Source organism: Ambystoma mexicanum, chromosome 5p (assembly GCF_040938575.1).
Source record: "Ambystoma mexicanum isolate Mex_15411 chromosome 5p, UKY_AmexF1_1, whole genome shotgun sequence".
In the NCBI taxonomy this organism is placed as follows: Eukaryota; Metazoa; Chordata; class Amphibia; order Caudata; family Ambystomatidae; genus Ambystoma; species Ambystoma mexicanum.
The window spans coordinates 1,270,347,206-1,270,365,290 of record NC_090930.1 but is presented as its reverse complement, the minus strand read 5'-3'; the positions used below and the strand labels follow the sequence as shown (position 1 = coordinate 1,270,365,290).

Sequence of the window (18,085 nt, the reverse complement as noted above, 5' to 3'; positions counted from 1 at the left end):
TTTTTTTTAAGCAAGTTACATAGAACTTTCAATTGCCAAGCTTCAACGTGATGTCTGCTGCATAGAGATACCACTACTATGCTTAGTACTCAATCTTCTACATGTTATGGGGAAATAAAGTTAAGATGTATTTTTATTAATAACCAGAATACTAAATGGAAATCTAGTTTGTATTGCAGTAATCATTCTGACATAGTCTGAAAGTAACATCTAGGTCTCAGCAAAAAATAGATTGGTCCTCAACTTTCTCAATATGTTAGCAGGCTGCCAAAGACACTGTTGGAGTACCCTTTCTCCAAGTAGTGCAGCGTTGCGTGACTTCTTGCTTATGCATTTTAATTAGCTAGCTGCCTCACACAACCCCACATTTACCCACAGGTTAAGCTGATAGTCCAATTTCCGATTGGGCAGCGATAATGATTGCTGCGCCTCTGCCTCTCTCCACAAGAAACAAGCCCCCAGGGCCTTCCTGAAATGTCAGTGCACTGACCGCAGTGATTAAAGAGTATACAAATTAGAAAGAAAATCTACATCAAGGCTGATGCCTTCTTCACATCAGGTGGAAACACGCTTGGCCGTGGGCTTGAGGGTGTATAGGAAAAGATAGCTAGGCCAGTGGAACAAGATCATTTAACGTTCTCCACTGTCTAGTAAACAACAGGCTCAAATGAATTAGAGCAAGGAAGAAAGAAGAGGATACATCTTTATCATTTCCGCAGGGAAGCAATAAAGGACAACTGAATAGATGTTAGTGATAAAAACAGACTGAAGTCAGGAGGGACGAAAACATGCTATCCTTTGGGCTCATTTTGTTTCCAAAACAAAATCGCACAGATGAGGTCAAATATGCAGAGACGAGCTCTACCTCATGTTCAACATTTTGGATCAGAATTCCTGCACGGAGAAAGGGGGAGCAGGAAATCTACTAAGTGCAGGTACCTGCTCTGCACAGGGAGTCAGCATGCACCCAAGCCTGCATCACAATTTTGGAGCGGGTCGAGAGGCATGGATCCCTAAAAATCCGTCCCACCCTTTATGTATTGAAAGCATTAGGGAGAATATGTAGGAATCCGTAGTAATGGTCATGTTTTCCATGGGATCAGCCATTATCCATCTCTGGCGTGCATTGATGCATGAATTGCAGTGATCCAGTACGCTTATCCGCACAAAGTGGATATATGCAGGTACAACTTGGATATGCCTGGGCTCCCATCCTTAAATCTTCCCTGGCACATAATAATGAGAAACTTGTCAGAATGGACTCGGAAGCAGATGCTGACTGGATCGGCTGTGCCAGTTTCTCTGGCCCCATCAACATGATGTGGCCTGTAGGAAGAATCAAATTAAGCAATCATTTTCAAATGTATCAGTAGTTTGTAACCCAGTCTTCGTATTTTATGATGATCCAAGCAAAACATGTATTTGTGTTGAATGTTAGGCCGTCATTTCGCCTAGACGTGACACCAATAGGAAAGAGTACCACAGTCCCGGGGATGGGATGCCTTTACAATATATTTAGGTTATCCGGGCATGGGTCGCCGGTTGTCAAATAGGACAAATAGTGGGATACAAACACCTGGACATGGAAAATGTTGCAGACATAGATAGTCCACTTGGCATAGGACAATTGCCAAAATGTATTCTATAATACATATTTCCATATATACATCGGATCATAGTAGTGGACTAATGTGGCTGGGGTAGAATGGAATCTGTTGGGGAGGGGGGTGGTGGAGCACATTTACGGGACAGAAGGTGCAGCCTGAGTCTGGCATTCAAGAGATGGATACATTTTTGTTAGAGTGTATTCAAGTAATGTGGGTCAAGTAAGGAGACAGAGGAGACGAGGAGGCACAGAGGGCTGTGGCACAGAGTGGTTAAGGAGGGAGGAGAAAAACAAGTTAATTACCTGTGGTAACGTTCTTTCAACTGGATGTTCCTCCCACATATTCCTCATCTTCGATATATCCAAGTCTGCTTGCAGCTTGCTCCAGAATTCTTTTTTCATAGGAGTTGAGTGTCGTGCAGCATCGAGTCATGGTCTTCGGCAGCCTCAGTAGTGTCCCTCGTCGTGACGCAGACGCTGGTATATGAAGCACACATGCTGACCATTACCTCAGTTCTAGTCTTTTCCTCTTTGAATTGCATGCTGTGTCATAGGTGGAGACAACCTTGATGTTCAAGAAAGGAAGTTTTAAAATATGGAAATTCTATGCAAGTAAGAAGCGAAGGATGGGAGGGTGACGAGGAATACGTGGGAGGCACATCCAGTCGAAAGAACTTCAACCGGGTAAGTAACTTGTTTTTCGAATGGATTGTGTCCTCCAAAGTATTCCTCACATTTGATAGACTCCCAAAGCAGTTTGTCTTAGGAGGTGGGTTCCAAGAATGTTCTTGTTTGTTGATATTATGGAGGACAGCTTAGCCAAATTTGGCTTCCACTCCTAGTAAAGAGTCAATACATTAAAATGTACTGAAAGTATGAAGGATGACCAGGTTGCGGCTCTGCAGACGTCCTGCACTGGCACACCTATTTCCAGAACCGAGGAAGGAGCCAACCCTCTAGTGGAATGCACCTTCCAATCTTTGGGCGAATCCTTACCTGCCGGAGAGTAGCATTCTGTTATGCACATGACAATCCATGTGGATATTGTTTGTTTTGTGACCGCTAAACCTAGTCTTTGTCCAGCGTATCCAATGAAAAGCTGGTCATCTTGACAAACATTTGCTGTCCATATAATATAGTAACTCAATACCCTTTTAGGGTCCAGACAATGGAGTCTCTCATCCTCTTTTGATGAATGGGGAGGAGGATAAAATGTTGGTGATACTATATGTTGTGCAAGGTGAAACTGACACAACCTTCGGCAGGAAGGATGATCAAACTCTTAAAACTACCTTGTTCTTGAAAAAAGACGTGAAAGGGGGTTTAGAAGACAGGGCCTGTAGCTCACTTACTCTCGGGGCAAACGTGATAGCTACTGAAAAGGCTGTTTTAATAGTAATCATTCTCAGTGGGCACAAATGTAAGGGCTCGAAAGAATCTCCCATAAGGCATTTGAACACTAGGTTCAAGTCCCATGTCGGTACGATGAAGGGCGCAGGTGGAAACAAATGTGTTTGGCATTTAAGAAATTGTACTGCAATCAGCCCTTTAAAGTATGATCCCTGATCAGGAGATCTTTTAGAAATTGACAGTGCTGCCAAGTAGCCCTTTACCGTGGCCACCTGTAACCCAGAATGGTTCAAGTGGAGCAAGAAATATAGAACAGTAGAAAATGCACATGTGAAAGGATCAATCTTCTTATCCCTGGACCAGCTGCGAGATTTGTTCCAATGAAAGTGGTATAGAGTTTAGTTGCTGGTCTTCTAGCCAAAAGCAACACCTCCATCACATCTTCCAGAAGGTCCCAATCCTTATATCTCACCCTTTCAGACACCAGGCATGAAGGTGTCCTGAACTCTGAGTGAAGAATGCAACCTTCCTCTTGAGAGAGTCGGTTCTCTCGTTGGGGGAAACGAATAGGAGGGCAGATGGTATCACGTTCTCCTGGCCCGATCTGGAGCAATCAGGATCCTACTTTTCCCAGACTTCCTCAACCCCTTAATAACATGAGGAATGATGGGGACTGGAGGAAATGTGTACTGTAGTGGAAACTCCCAGTCCACTACAAGCGCTTCACATAGAGCTCCTCTTGGGGGACATTTCCTGGAGCAGTGCAGTTCACATTTCTGGTCTACGTCGGCCATGAACAGATCGAATTCGGGATTCCCCAAAGGATGAACATCTCAAGAAGGACTTCCTGAGCCAGCTCCAACTCGTGGGAGATTGTGCTCTGCCTGCTCAGAGTGTCCGCCACAGTGTTTTCTTTTCTGGCTAGATGAACTGCCAGAAAAGTGATTCCTTCTTTCAGTGCCCAGTACCAGAGCTGCATTGCCTCTCTGCATAGGGGCAGTAACCCTACGCCCCTCTCTTATTGAGTAAGGCATGGTCACTGTGTTGTCCGTCATTATCAGGCTACTTTTCCCCCGTATCAAGTGCAGAAAGGCCATCAGCGCTAGTATGATTGCCCTCAGCTCCAAAGGTTTGATATGGAGTCTGGACTCTGACTGAGACCAGTGTCTGCTTACTGAAAGATCTTTCATGTGCACTCCCCATCCTGTGAGGGAGGCATCTGTCACAACTTTCATCTGTGACCATGGTTGCCAAAAGAGTTCTCCTATCATCACATTTTCTCAGCTGGCCCACCACAGGAGATCCTGAGCGACCTTTGTTGGGACTTGAAGAAGGTCTGGTATTCTGCTAGAGAATTGAGACCACTGAGAGCTGAAAGCCCACTGAAGTGATGTCAAGATTTCAATCTTAGACGGGCTTCTGGCACCAAATAAATGCAGGATGCCATGAGGCCGAGCAACCTTAGGAAGTCAAAGCTTGGGAGATGTTGGGCACTCTGAAATCTTTGGACCATCTGCGAGAGATGCTGAGCCCTCAAAGCAGGTGGCAAAGCTTTTCCTGAAGCTGAATCCAGGACTGCTCTAATAAATTGTAGATTCTGTGAAGGTGTCAAGTGGGACTTCTTGAAGTTCAGAGAGAAGCCAAGCTCATGGAGTAAGTGGCAGGTTGTCTGAGGTGACTCGTTGCATGTTCTGCAGAACAAGCTCTGAACAACCAGTAATCTAGGTAAGGGTAGATCGGAATCCCCTCCCTCCTTAAAATTGATACCACTCCCATAATCTTGGTGAAGACCCTCAGTGCTGAAGTGAGCCCAAATGGCAGAACCCGGAACTTATAATAAGAACCGCCAACCACGAACCTCAAGTGCTTTCTGTGCTTCTGATGTACGGGCACATGAAAGTAAGCAGCCTGATGGTCCAAAGACACCAACCAATCATGGAGTTGAATGGCCTGAAGGATCTGCGAAAGAGTTATCATCTTGTATGTATCCTTCCTGAGGAACTTGTTCAAGCATCTCAAGTCCAAGATGAGTCACACTCTTATGTCCTTCTTGGGAATTAGGAAGTAGGGAGAGTACCAACCCTGGTTTCTCTCCACCACAGGTGTCTGTTCTATTGCACCTTTCTACAACAGGATGACAATCTCCTGTTGAAGGAGCGGGTCTGGAACCAAGGTTGATCTTATTTTTGGGGGGATATCTATGGGCTTCTTTAGGCATTGAAGGCAGTAACCGTCTGCTACCATTTGTAGTATCCAGGAATCCAAAGTTATGCTTCGTAAACTCCGGAGATAATGTGACAGTCTGGCTACTACCACAGACTTGTGGGTGAGGGAGTCGTTTGACTGCTCTATCTGCAGCTGAGGGTAACTCTGCGGGTGCTGCACAGGAAGTTCTACCTCCCCTGCCTCTGCCTCCAAGAGGAGCTCTCATCTGACCTCTCTGTAAGGATTGTCCTCTTTAGTGATCGAAGTGTACGAAAAGAAGTAATGGAACGATGTTCCCTGCTGGCTGCACCCACTCCCCACAAAACCCATCACCACATCCCCTCCCACACACAATACACCCCCCCAAACACTTGACCTGCTGTTTAAGGGAACGTACAGTGCAGAGCACTGAAAGAGCACGTTTCAACTTCTTCTATACTTTCATTTTAAAACGAAACCATTCCGACGGTTTCTTTTTAAAATAAAAGTTTAGGAGCTGTAAAACGTAATTTAAAAAAGTACAGGAGCACCGCTCCCGACCACTCCCGCTCACTTCGACCACTCGCCTCTTCCTCTAGAGATGGAAGAATAGACATAAATGGACGTCCTCTCCATCCTTGTCCTGAGGGTTGTGGTTGTCTGATTGCCGCCCGTAAAGATTTAGCTGCTGCTCTTCATGACTGAAGCCTCGCCAAGCTATTGTCAGCCTTTTCACCAAAGAGAAAAGTTCCATCAAAAGGCATATCCAGCAAACGTGCCTGAACATCTGCTGAGCAACCTGACTTTCTAGTCTCTTTAAATGTGTCCACCAGATCTTGCATCTTAGACTCTGGAGAAAAAATTTCTTCTGAAACATTGGGTGTTCCAAACTCATATTACAGGGAGGTTGTTCCTCCTCCTCATCTTCCTCAAATATGGAACCCATAGACCTGAAGCAATCAGGTCGAGGCATGGGCTTGTACGACTTGGTCGGGTCGACAACTGGTTTTACAGTCTTGGGTGGCACAGAATGTTCCAATGATGTCAAGGGCGTCAAGGGTTTTAACAACTTTCCTAAGCGGTCAGTGAAATAACCAACAATTTTGAATGCTTCATGTGTTCAAATTGATTACTGTTACTGTTACTGCTCAGTCTCTATTTTTCAATTCCTACATTACAGTATTGCTTTACCGCTGCATAGCTATACATGGCCAACAAAGTAAGACTAATTGCTGCAATTCAAAGAATCCGTAGGGCACGTCTCAGGGCACGTCTCTGTACCATGCTTGAGGATAACTTTGGGGAAGACGGTATCGTACAGACGGTTGGCAATGAAGTTAAGGAGTCAAATTTGTTGAATACCGGCTTCAGCTTAGCGTGCCCAAGTCTGCCAAATGAAACCATTCCAATCCAATCGGATATCTTGACTCCAGAACACAATCATATTGAGCACAGTAGTTATGTTAGTTCTAACTTAACTACAGAGACTCCAAGTAACTTACTGAAATAATGCCTTCTTAATACTCGCGTATTAGTGCAACGTGACACTGAAATATCAGACTTTACATTGGTACAGAATCTCAACATCTTACTTCTAACTGAGATGTGGATGCATGAGACAGAATACCATGCAGTGACCATGGATATCTCAGTCGGTTATTCCTGCCTCCACACTGAACATAAGGAGGGCAGGGGAGGGGGAGTTGCAGTACTTTTAAAGAAAGAACTGGACTTTCATATATTTATTGCTCCTGAATTGGATCAATGCAAAGTTATGTTGATAACATTAAATATTAACTCTGTTAACTCACTTAGCATTGTATTACTTTTTGGTCCTTCTCGATCTAAGCCACTCTTTGAAGTGCAACTTCTTGCATTTATTGGTGGTGCTTCCAATGACACTACTGTTTTTATTATCCATGGGGATCTTAATATATGGGCAAATAACCCTTAGATCAGGAGGGCGTGTCAATGCGGCAAATTTTGGAATCCGTTTGTTTCCATCAACATGTTTCTTCCCCAACACATATTGGGGCAAATACCTTGGATTGAATTTTATCTAAAATACAGAAGACACTGGTAACATCTGTGGAAGAATGTGTATGGTCAGACCACTCCCATGTGTTTCTTGAGGTTTTCTTGCCTCTTTATTCTGGTAAACCTTCAAAAGTGTCTAGACCCTTCATTTTAACCCAGAATTGTAAAAAGGTGTCAAGTGAGGCTTTTAGCGCTTAAGTATTACCCTTATTACCCTCCCTGGTTGACGCTCTCACCCTTGATTTTTTCCTTGCCTCTTTTAGAACAGAAACAAATCAAGCCTTCGCCCTGTTAAAATCAGTAAAAGTGAGTAAAGTTGTTAGTTTTAATCAGTGGTTCACTGTAGATGTCCTTTATGCCAGAGTGGTAAAACGTCAGACTGAATCTAGCTGGAGGAAACATCCGACTAATGAGTCGGCAGTAGCTTATAAGCAGGCAGTTAGAGCCTTCAAAGAAAAGGTGTTTAAAGCCAAAGAAAACAATTTAAACATGAGAGTAGAACAGGCAAAATCAAAACCCAAAGAATTGTTTACTGTGTTGCAGGAACTAAAAGGATTGATGCCAAGACCCCCACTCTTGAAGACACTGATTGGTGCCAGTCCATCTCTGATGGCTTTACTAAAAAAACAGCCCAACATCAACATGCTATCTGGGACCAGGTTAACCTGTTACACCCTGTTGACACTCCTTTGATACCATCCAATACTGTAATTAATGTATACCCTGTGTCCTTTTCGTTTAAAGAAGTAACTGAAAAGGAGGCAATGGAGATCATACATGGTATGAAACCTACTCCTTGTAAGGGGGAAATCTACGGGCTACACTCCTTAAGGATTTTTCAAAAACTCTTGCTTCATGGGTTACTCATTTTTTGTACAGCTCTTTTCAGGAGGTGTATGTTCCAGAAATCATTAAGAAGGAATGGATTACCCCATTGATTAAGAAAGATAATCTTGATCCAGCAGTCCTAGGGAACTACAGACCCATTATCAATGTCTTGTTCATACTAAAGATCATTGATTAAATTGCTTGTGCATAATACCAAAATGTTGTGGAACAAAATGATATTTTGGCCATCGAGCAATCAGGCTTTCGTACGAATCATGGGACTGAAACTGCCCTCTTAGATTTAAAGTCAAATATTGCAGGTGTTATTGAGGAAGGTGGTGCATTCTTGCTGTTATTGCTGGACCTTTCCTCAGCGGTCCACCTGATCGATCGTGCTTTGCTGGTAAACAGATTTATTGAGGTTGGGAAATGCACTCCCTTAGCTGCTAAATGGTTCAAGTCTTTTTTTGGGACCAAGGACGGCCACAGTGGTCCAAGGAATTGCCCACTCATTAAGAACACAATTGACCTTTGGTGTGCCCCAGGGATCATGTTTATCCCCTTTGCTTTTCAATGTGTTTGCGAAACCCCTCTGTGATTTACTTGTTTCTCTGGGTGTCCGGTCCGCAAACTATGCTGACGACACCCAGATAGTTTTCAAACTAACTGGGGTATACAGAGAAGACATGAATAGAGTAAACAAAGGGCCTCATTACACGGGAGGCAGGAGCCATGGCGCAATTAGCGACATGGCTACCCCCTTACCGCATTCCGCGTCCGGGTTCCCGCAATAGGGACTTACCGGGTCATTCCGAACTTGGAGGACCCGGTAAGTCCCCATTCCGGGAACCATTCCCCATTCGAGCCCCCATAGGGCTCAATGGGAATGGGGAAGGAGCTAATAATGGTACCGCAATTTGTGGTACAGTTATTTGCTCTCAAGTCCCTTAGCGTGTCCCTTCCATAACACCTGGTAAAACCAGGCGTTAGGGGAGGGACCCACTAAGGGACCTCGTAGTAGGGCGGTAAGGGATTACCGGCACCGGTGCCCTTAGCGGTGCTGGTAATCCCTTACCGCCTACCGTGTAATGAGGTCCAAAGTCTTTGAAGCCATATGGTTATGGATGGTGGTAAACTCATTGGCCCTTAATGAGTCAAAGACAGAGTTGCTTGTTGGCACCCAACAGAAAGCTAGATTCTCATTACAAATGTTTTATGGTGAATGGTAATGTGATTACATTTTCACGATCTGTGAAAACATTAGGAGTCTATTTTGACTAACACTTGTCCTTTAAGAGACAAGTTTCTTACCTCAAATCATCTTGCTCCTATTATACAAACCTACTTTAGCAGATTCGTCTATACCTATCAGAGGCCAATAGAGACCTGATTGCTGCAGCGATCATATAAATGAAGCCAGGTTACTGTAACAGTCTCTTGATGGGCACTTCTAAGGCCAACATAAAAAGGCTGCAAATAACACAGAACAGTGCGGACCATGTGGTATGCCTCCAAGATGTCTACCTTTCATAGGAAGCTGCATTGTCTCCCAGTTGTGCAACAAATCCAATTCAAGGGTTCTGTCTTGGTGTATAAGCGCCTCTCGGGTGAAGCCCCCCTCTATCTCTCCTCAAAGATAAATAAACTTCCGTTTAGGCGACCCTCCGCTCAAACAGTAATATGATGTTACAGCAGCCTTGTGTGGTCCTTAAGAGAATTGGCGCCGCCAGTTTCAATGCCTGGGTACCAGCCATCTGGAACTCACGCCTCCTAGATCTAAAAAAACAACTGAAAACAATACTGTTTGATGGAGGGACGTTTAAGTAACTATTTAGACACCCGTTAATACTGAGTAACTATCCAATGCAGTCCTCATTGGGTTTCCTGTTTTCTGTCTTGTGTGCACCCAGAGGCCTGCGGGCGAGTGGCACAATATAAAAAAATATATATATATATAGAGATAGATTACATGCCTCGAAGGTTCAGGCGACAAACTCAACAGCTTCGATACCTTCAATGAAGTCTTTGAGACCGGAGATGAAGGCCTCCAAAGGGTAGGTACTGGATTATTGTTATATGTCGATGAAGGCTCCTTCGACTTGTATCAAGGAGCCTCTCCTCCCGGGCTCTTAGGAGCATGAGTAGGAGACACATGAGACTCCCTTATGGTCCTCTCAGGTGTGAAGGCGTGGCTTGTCTTTCCGAGTCCTTCAGAGGGGGACTTGGAGAAGCATGCCTCTGAAAAATGTCAAGCATTTCCATACAGTCGTTTTCCTCAAGTTTTCCTAGGGAACAACACTTTTTCGGGAGAGGAAGAAGAAGACATTGATGATCTGTGATGTCGTTTTTTTCCTCTTGTGAGAAGACAACAAGTGTTGTGATATGGATTTCAATCATCTCCGATGTTTAGGATGCTGTCTCTCGGGGGATACAACCCTTGATTCGGGGATGACTTTCTTTTGAATGGGCTAATGGATGGGGATTTGGGAGAGCATCAAATGTCCCCTTCCTTTCCCAAAGGGCCTTGACTGGCATGGATTTACATGAACCACAGTCAACCTTGTGGCCTATCTCCAGACACCACAGACATACAGTGAGGGTCTGTTATGGACATTTTAGCCTCACAATCTGTACACCATTTAAAACCCATCTTCAGTGTTGAGGACATGTCGAATGAAATTGATCAAACTTGTATTGAAGCGAAAACGCAACCAAAAACTAACTGAGGTGATAGCTCCAATGCACGCAGCAATGCAGACAAAATGGAAATGAGGTAACAGTCAGTGCACGCACTTCATATACCAGCTTCGATGTCACAATGAGGGATGCTATGGAGGCTGTCAAAGACTATGGGCCTCATTTCGAGTTTGGAGGTAACCACGCCGCTATTTGCGGCATGGCTGCCTCCAAACTCGTTCCGATTCTGCCCTGGTGAATGGAGCAATTACCGGTCCAATTACCGGTCCATTCCAAGGTTGGCGGGACCGGTAATTCCCCATTCAGCAGGGCCCTTCCCCATTCCCCATAGGGCTCAATGGGAATGGGGAACGTGCTAATAACGGTAACGTAAATTACGGTACCGTTATAAGCTCTAAAGTCCCTTTGCGGGTCCCGTCCTTAACGCCTGCTAAAAGCAGGCATAAAGGAAGGACCCGCAAAGGGTACTTGTAGTAGGGCAGTAAGGGTTTAACGGCACCGGTCTCATTACCGGAGACCGTTAACCCTTACCGCCCTACTTGTAATGAGGCCCAATGACTCAAAGCAGCATGACTCTCAAACCTATGAAAAAAATATTCCGAAGCAAGTTGACTTGGATATATCGAAGGTGAGGAATACATGGGAGAACACAATCCATTCAAAATTTTGGGTTTGAGAAGAAAAGTACACAAATATGTGGTCAGCTAGGTGTGGGGGAAATACCGTGGATGGATAGGCTCTGGCTTGGAGCACAGATCCACTCCCTGAGGCGCGAGCCCATGGAATGCTGCATCAGCCCTTCAATCCGCGGCGGGATTGGCTCAGCCCTTCGTCCTCCATTGTTCATTAGCACTGATTCCATTTCATATTACATGTGCCTAGCTAAAACACACAGGCACTACAAAAATATCGGGCTAAAATTAATACAGGAATGTTAACAATAACCAGTGGTTGGATCGAGAAGCGGTTATCCAATACCAAAGCTTTCACTTTCATGTTATCATCCTTTGATGTGTGTTGCTCCTTTGCATTCATTTGCAGCACACATTCATAGTGCTCTTTTTTTTTAAAGCAGATGGATTAATACTGAAGCATCACATTACATATTGCGTTGCCATTTGGTGAACACTGCCAGCGAAAACGAGGTGGCCTTACACAGGACGAGTACGGGACAAGAGTTTAGATGGTGCGAGAAGGGAGGGCTAAGCCAAGCTAGATAAGATAAGATAACAGAAAAATAATTGTGTCCGCATGTCCAACGCTGACGTTCATACGGTCAAGGTGGCCTTACTGCATTGCACCTGTTCCACTTCTAAAAACAACCACACATACTAAAAGTACACGCTACAAACAACGGAGAATGGGCTTCTGGGAAAACAGAAGGGAAGTGAGAAGAAGGGGGAAACAAATTAATGTTAGTCAAAACCAGACAAGGCGCGTGAATATGACGTCAAACACACTTATAAGTGTCTGTTCAATAGTCGTAATACTATTGTATTTCAATTCAGAATAAAACAAAGCATTTGGTTGATTAATACGTCTTCCTATCAAGTTATTTGCACACGTGTGACTGCTTAATGTGTGCAGGTTAGGAGCAGGGTCTTCATCCGCACCATTACTGTTGGCCCGGTTTTCTCTGCCGCCCCCTCTCCCCCCACCCTCCCCCAGCTTTTTTCGCTGATAAATAACATTGAAATGTTCACTTGACAATGTTTACCTGTCTTCGGATCAATGGAAAAATAAGGTTGTCCCTCAAGAATACTGTACACCACTCTGGCGCTGCTTCCGTAAGTGGGATCGTCAGCATCCGTCGCTCTGACCTGGAGCACGTACGCACCTGGGGAACGAGAGAAATGTGTATTTCAGATTTTATTTACGCAAAGTGCGTCACACATATTTCTGGCAATGCGCTGGGCTGCAGAGCATATCAACATCAGTCAAATGGTTTCTTCAAGAATGACGCGCCGTGACTGGCTTTTCGTGCAGTCCGTCTTATTAATGTGGACTGCCTGACACGGTGTTTGTTGATTAATGAACTAATCCAATCACGGGTATTGCTTGAATTAGCACATGTACACACAGAGGAAATTTCGAAGATTCATGGCCTGGAACTGTCTACCTTTGGAACTTTAAGGCTTTCAACTTCACGACAGTTGTGCCTAGTCACCCGGGCTCTGCGATTACCGGGGAACTGCGACACGGTGTCCATAATTATTAAGGATACCTCAAGCGCTCAGAATTTGGACGGATGTGCTTTGGAGATTCAGCATGCCCTGATACCTAATTACTTGTTTGTAATGTTAAAGCATCTTTGACGGTTTCTTCAAATCCATCTGATAGACATACCAGTTTGCGCATCTCTTTTCTTTCTAACTAATCAAAGACAGCATATGAGAAAAAAAAATGTCCTGTTGCAAGTCAAAGCTACAGCAAAAACACAGTAGCACTCAGGGCCGGACTTAGCCTGGACGTGCGACCGCCTGGGGCGCCATAGCCCCCCAGGGCGCCATCTTAGGGGAGCCTTTCAAGGGCTACCCCAGGATGGCGTGTTGGAAGAAGTGTCCTTTTGAAATTAAGTGCCTTCACAGCGGGCATATTCAACAACAATAGGGTGTTGGCACCCTCTTGAGATAATGACCTTCCCGTTGAGATGCGCGTGTGGGGCAGTTGTCATTAGAATAGGACGCTGATGCTTGCATCAGCACCATATTCCAGTGATAAACTCCCTGCTCCCGCACAGGAGTGGGGAGATTATCATTTTAAGCACCCTATTGTTGTTAAATGTGCCCAATCCCATGAGCACATTTAATGTCAAAAGGACGCCTACTACCACCACCAAAAATAAACATTTGGTGCATCCACCCCCGCCCCCTAATGAAACAAGGTCGCAGGGAGGATAGGGGGCACCAAATTGTTCTTTTTCTACCCGGGGCGCTGCCACCACTAGGGCCGGCACTGGTAGCACTGAGGGCCTCATTACCTAAACAAGCTTTGGCAAAAGCAACACGTCTCACTTTGTGAAAGTGCACATGGGTGTACGAGTAGACGAGGTAACCTGGCTGAGTAGGGTGGAGTGCAGAAGCCAGAAGGGTGCAGAGGAAGAACAAAGACTGTGGAAAAGCATTGAGGATACAAGCATGTGGCATAGTGGGACACTGGATGGCAACACACCACCCATTAATCCAATGCACATTGAGCAGCGGTAGGTGAGAGTCCTTGGAGAGAGAGGTTAGGCTCCTACATTCCATCTAAGCTGTGCTCCAGTAGGCTTGTGCACACTTCAAGCTCAGGTTCTCCTACTTTAAGAGTGCTAACATACGTGAAGAGGTGAAAGCATTATTGCAAAATTATGTTTAAAGGATTATGGGTTTGAAAATATCCCTGGCACTATTGGACGCGATGACGACACACGCACTCCGAGCAGTGTTGAATTTACTATCGGAGCCATACTTTGGGCTAATGAAGCCCATTTCATGCCAAAAGTCTGCATTGTTCAAAAAAATATGTGTGCTTCATTCGGCGGCCATATTTAGGGCTATTGGAGCCTGATTCATGCCAAAGAGCCACATTACCAATAATTAAACTATGATTTGTTTGCTGAGATCATACTGATCTAAGACTTATGCTTCACTAATTATAAAATTACTCAATTGAAAATAAAAAAAAAACATCTAACCTAACTGCAATCATTGATTTCTCAGCTTGCCACACTCACTGAGTACACTCCATTATTGACCAATTTCTCTAAGGTGTGGGCATACCTTAGGTACTCAAGCCACTCACGACAAGTGACTACTTTGACACTTCCACTGTTTTGTAGGTGGAATATTAGTCGTGTGTGCACAGCAACAGTCCTATTACCCAGCGGCCCAGCTCCATATTGGAACTGCTATGCATAAATAGCATTAGGGTAACATACACTTGAAAATCTACAATGCTTTTCGAGCATTGTGTATTATTTCAAGTGTTCTGTTCAAATATCCACAGGGCATAGCCTTTTACAAATTCTATTATATCTCAGATCTCTCCTGTAAATGAATGCATTTACTTAGTACTTGCTTACTACTATGCAAGGATATTAGTGTGATGGGATGCTGCAAACAATCTTGTTTGCACTGCAAAATAAATAGTCTGTATGAAAATTTGATTTTTTATATTTTCTTAAACTGCCCGTATGTGATGTTGCCGTTTAGAATATTTTTTGCAAGCAAAGTAATGTGGGTATTAACATATCCCAGTGAGTTTTGGAGGCCAGCACAGGGGCACAACGGGCAAAGGAGCACATCTCTTGGGGGTGAAAGGCAAATAAGTCAGGACAGCAACCACTAGTAATAGTCTGGGAAACTGCACCTTCTATTTAGTTTATGTGCCCAGCTGATGAGCACATTTCAGTATACCCATGTACTCTGTTTTTATATCCTTTAGCATTCCCTCCATCTTGTTTAACATTTAACCTTAAAACGCTGAAGAGGGACCACTTGTTACAGGAGAAAGCACTCCATCTGTTACACCTCTCAGCATTGCTATTATTAACTTATAAGGCAAACGTATGTGACTTTTCTAAAGTTGCTCCTTATGGATAGAGGGATACTCAATGAGGATCTCATGTGTTTTTTTTTTGTTTTCAAACTAAACTGGTGTGGGGACAGACAGGAAAGAAGCTATGGGCTAGAAGTTGTACTTATTTAGTTAATCTTCTGTGACATTGTAGCAATCAGAGCCCCAAAACAATGACATTCCTTACGTTTGAGAATTGGGAGTACAATGATTTTCAGTGAGTAAAAAATAATTCACTTTTGCAAAGGGGGAACTTTTTAAGAAGTGGAAATGAAATATACTTTATCTAGAGGTTTGGATTACAAAAAGTACCATTATAGTTCCCTTTCAGATTAGTCAGAAATATTTGCAGAGCTCCTTTCTGTGCCACTGTTCTGCCAGTAGCAATGATCCAGAAATATTTTGGAACTTTTTGGGTAGAAGAAGAGGACAAACTCCTATGTGTCTATTAATACCTTTTTAAATGGGTGCATTCAAAGTTGCATTTTGCTTTGCTAGGTGTACTTGGTTATTTTTGAGGAGCAAAATAGTGGGTATGCTTCTGATCTCTAGGGCTGGTTATTAATAAGTGTTGTCACTGCTCTGCTCTCATGGCAATTTACTTTTGATGTAAAGCATTGGCACAGAAATTCTGACTGTTAAACTCGGTGCTGCTGCAATTATGATGCAATCATTTTCCTGACACATAAATTATGATGGGCAAGTTCTCTGAGGACCCTGAATGACATTACTCCTTTCTAGTGGCACATGAACTCTTCTTGGCACGTTTTCTGGCACACTTCTTTTGGTTGACTTTATTCCATCTGGTAAATAAGAAATCTGTTCTGAATTTCTTGGCACTGCATACGTTATGATAAGTGGGATTTGTTCTTTGTAAGACAAATGATTTTCAGTGGCATACAAAAAAAAATCTCCATTATCTCTGATCAGAGTTTGCCACATGGCAAATTAATAGCTACAAGTAAAGCTATTAATAATGCTGAGCATGGAATGCTTTTTTAATGCACACTTTGATTCTTCAAATCACTGGAATTCCTTTTCTATGTGCTGTGCCAGATCTTGAAGTCTTGGATTAGTTTGAGAGGTCTGTTAGAACTGCCTATAAAACATTTGTTTTCTTAGCCAACAAATATATTTGGAAAAATTTGCTGTAAATTGCCCCTTTTATAATGATTTATAAGGAACAAGCCAAAAGTGCCCATTAGCCGAACGGGTTCTGTAGACAGACATGATAACACTCAAAATAAAAAATCAATAATCCTGTAGGTCGCTATTCCGATTCACTTATCACGATGTGCTTTGCACCATGAAGTAAATTGCACTGAGAATGGGCATGTGTGGCTGGCTGACATATCCCAGAACAGATGATTGGGGGATTTGAGAGTTGGTGTGCTGCTGCATACTGGGACCTTATGTGCTCTCTCCCCTGCTGTCGCCTCACCCTGGCGTGGTGCAGTATGTGGCGGTGTATTGCAGTGCAAACATCTCGGAAACTGTGCATCCTAAGTTCTTGAAACCTGGTTTTGAGGTCCAACAGAGATCTCAAGTATTTTTCCTCTTGTCGAGGCCGGTCCTTCTACGACCACATTGATGTTTCACCGATTTCAGGCAACTGTCTTATATGTGAAGGTGCTACATTCTGGGGAAAGGGCTGGAGTGTCCACATGTCATGCAGCCAGTAATGTCTGGAGGGTTCTAACAGGTTACTTTGCAAAATGTGGTGTAGATTGCTGAAACAGTGTGGAATTGTATAAGAAACAACGCATCGCCAAGTCACAAACCCTCAAACACATTTTGACTTTTGCTGAAATCCAGGCCAAGGGGTGGGGTGCCCAAATGTCATATGGCCAGTAATATCCCGTGGGCCCGAATAGGTTACTATGCAAAATGTGGTGCAAATTGGTGAAAAAGTGTGGAATTGTTAAAGGAACAACGCTTTGCCAATCCACAAACCCACAAACATATTTTGACTTTCACTGAAATCTAGGCAAAGGGGTGGGGTGTCCAAATGTCATGTAGGCAGTAATGTTCGTAGGTTCCTAACAGTAACTATGCACATTTTGGTGCAGATTGGTGAAGCAGTGTGGATTTGTATACAGAACAATGCTTCACCAAGCCACAAACCCACAAACAACTTTGGACTTTTATTAATTTAGATAGATTGCAGTGGTTTTGGGATGAGAACATTCCCTTCCACACTCCTTCTTGAAATGATAGCTTACTTCACATTCTCACAAAGTAGCTTGCATTATTATTACATTGTGCACATGGAAATACATGTCAGCACAAAAGCAAAACATTTCTGCACTTAGAGTAAAATAATTAGAGGGAACATTAGTAGGCTCACTACCGAATGATGTTTGTAGAGGACGTTGCACTGGAGGATTGGCAAAATATGGGTGGTAAAAGGAGTTCTGGGGCTATAGGGAACTCTGGGTGGGGTTTATGGTGTGCAGAGTGAGTTTAGGCTGACTGGGGGTGGAAGGAGCACTGGGGTGGAGTCAAAGACAACTTGGACATGCTGGCAAGAAGCAGCAGCACTGGTGATTCAAGAAGCACCTGGCCAAGAAGGAGCAATGGCAGACACAAGGCGTTCAAGTTGGTGCATGGTGCAGTGTTGGTGCATGATGCAGTGAGGGAAAATAGATAGGTACAACTGGGGACAAAAGGAGCAATGGGAAGTAGAGTGCAGTGGGGGCATAATGAAAAGTGAGAGACACAAGGAACACTAGAGAGTGCTTCGTTTTGCAAGATGCATGGGAGGGGAACAAGAAGCAATTGGAAGATATGAGCACTGAACATAGATTTACTGACTGGTATAAGGAG

General features: G+C 43.9%; 1 protein-coding gene across 1 annotated transcript in view; it reads right to left on the bottom strand.

The window, feature by feature from the left end:
* Nucleotides 1-18,085, bottom strand: part of CDH12 (cadherin 12) — a 1,497,293-nt gene that overhangs the window by 693,675 nt on the left and 785,533 nt on the right. Inside the window, exon 3 of the mRNA XM_069613705.1 lies at nucleotides 12,420-12,539. Within this exon, the coding sequence (XP_069469806.1) occupies nucleotides 12,420-12,539 (120 nt within the window). The remainder of the gene's footprint in view (nucleotides 1-12,419; nucleotides 12,540-18,085) is intronic.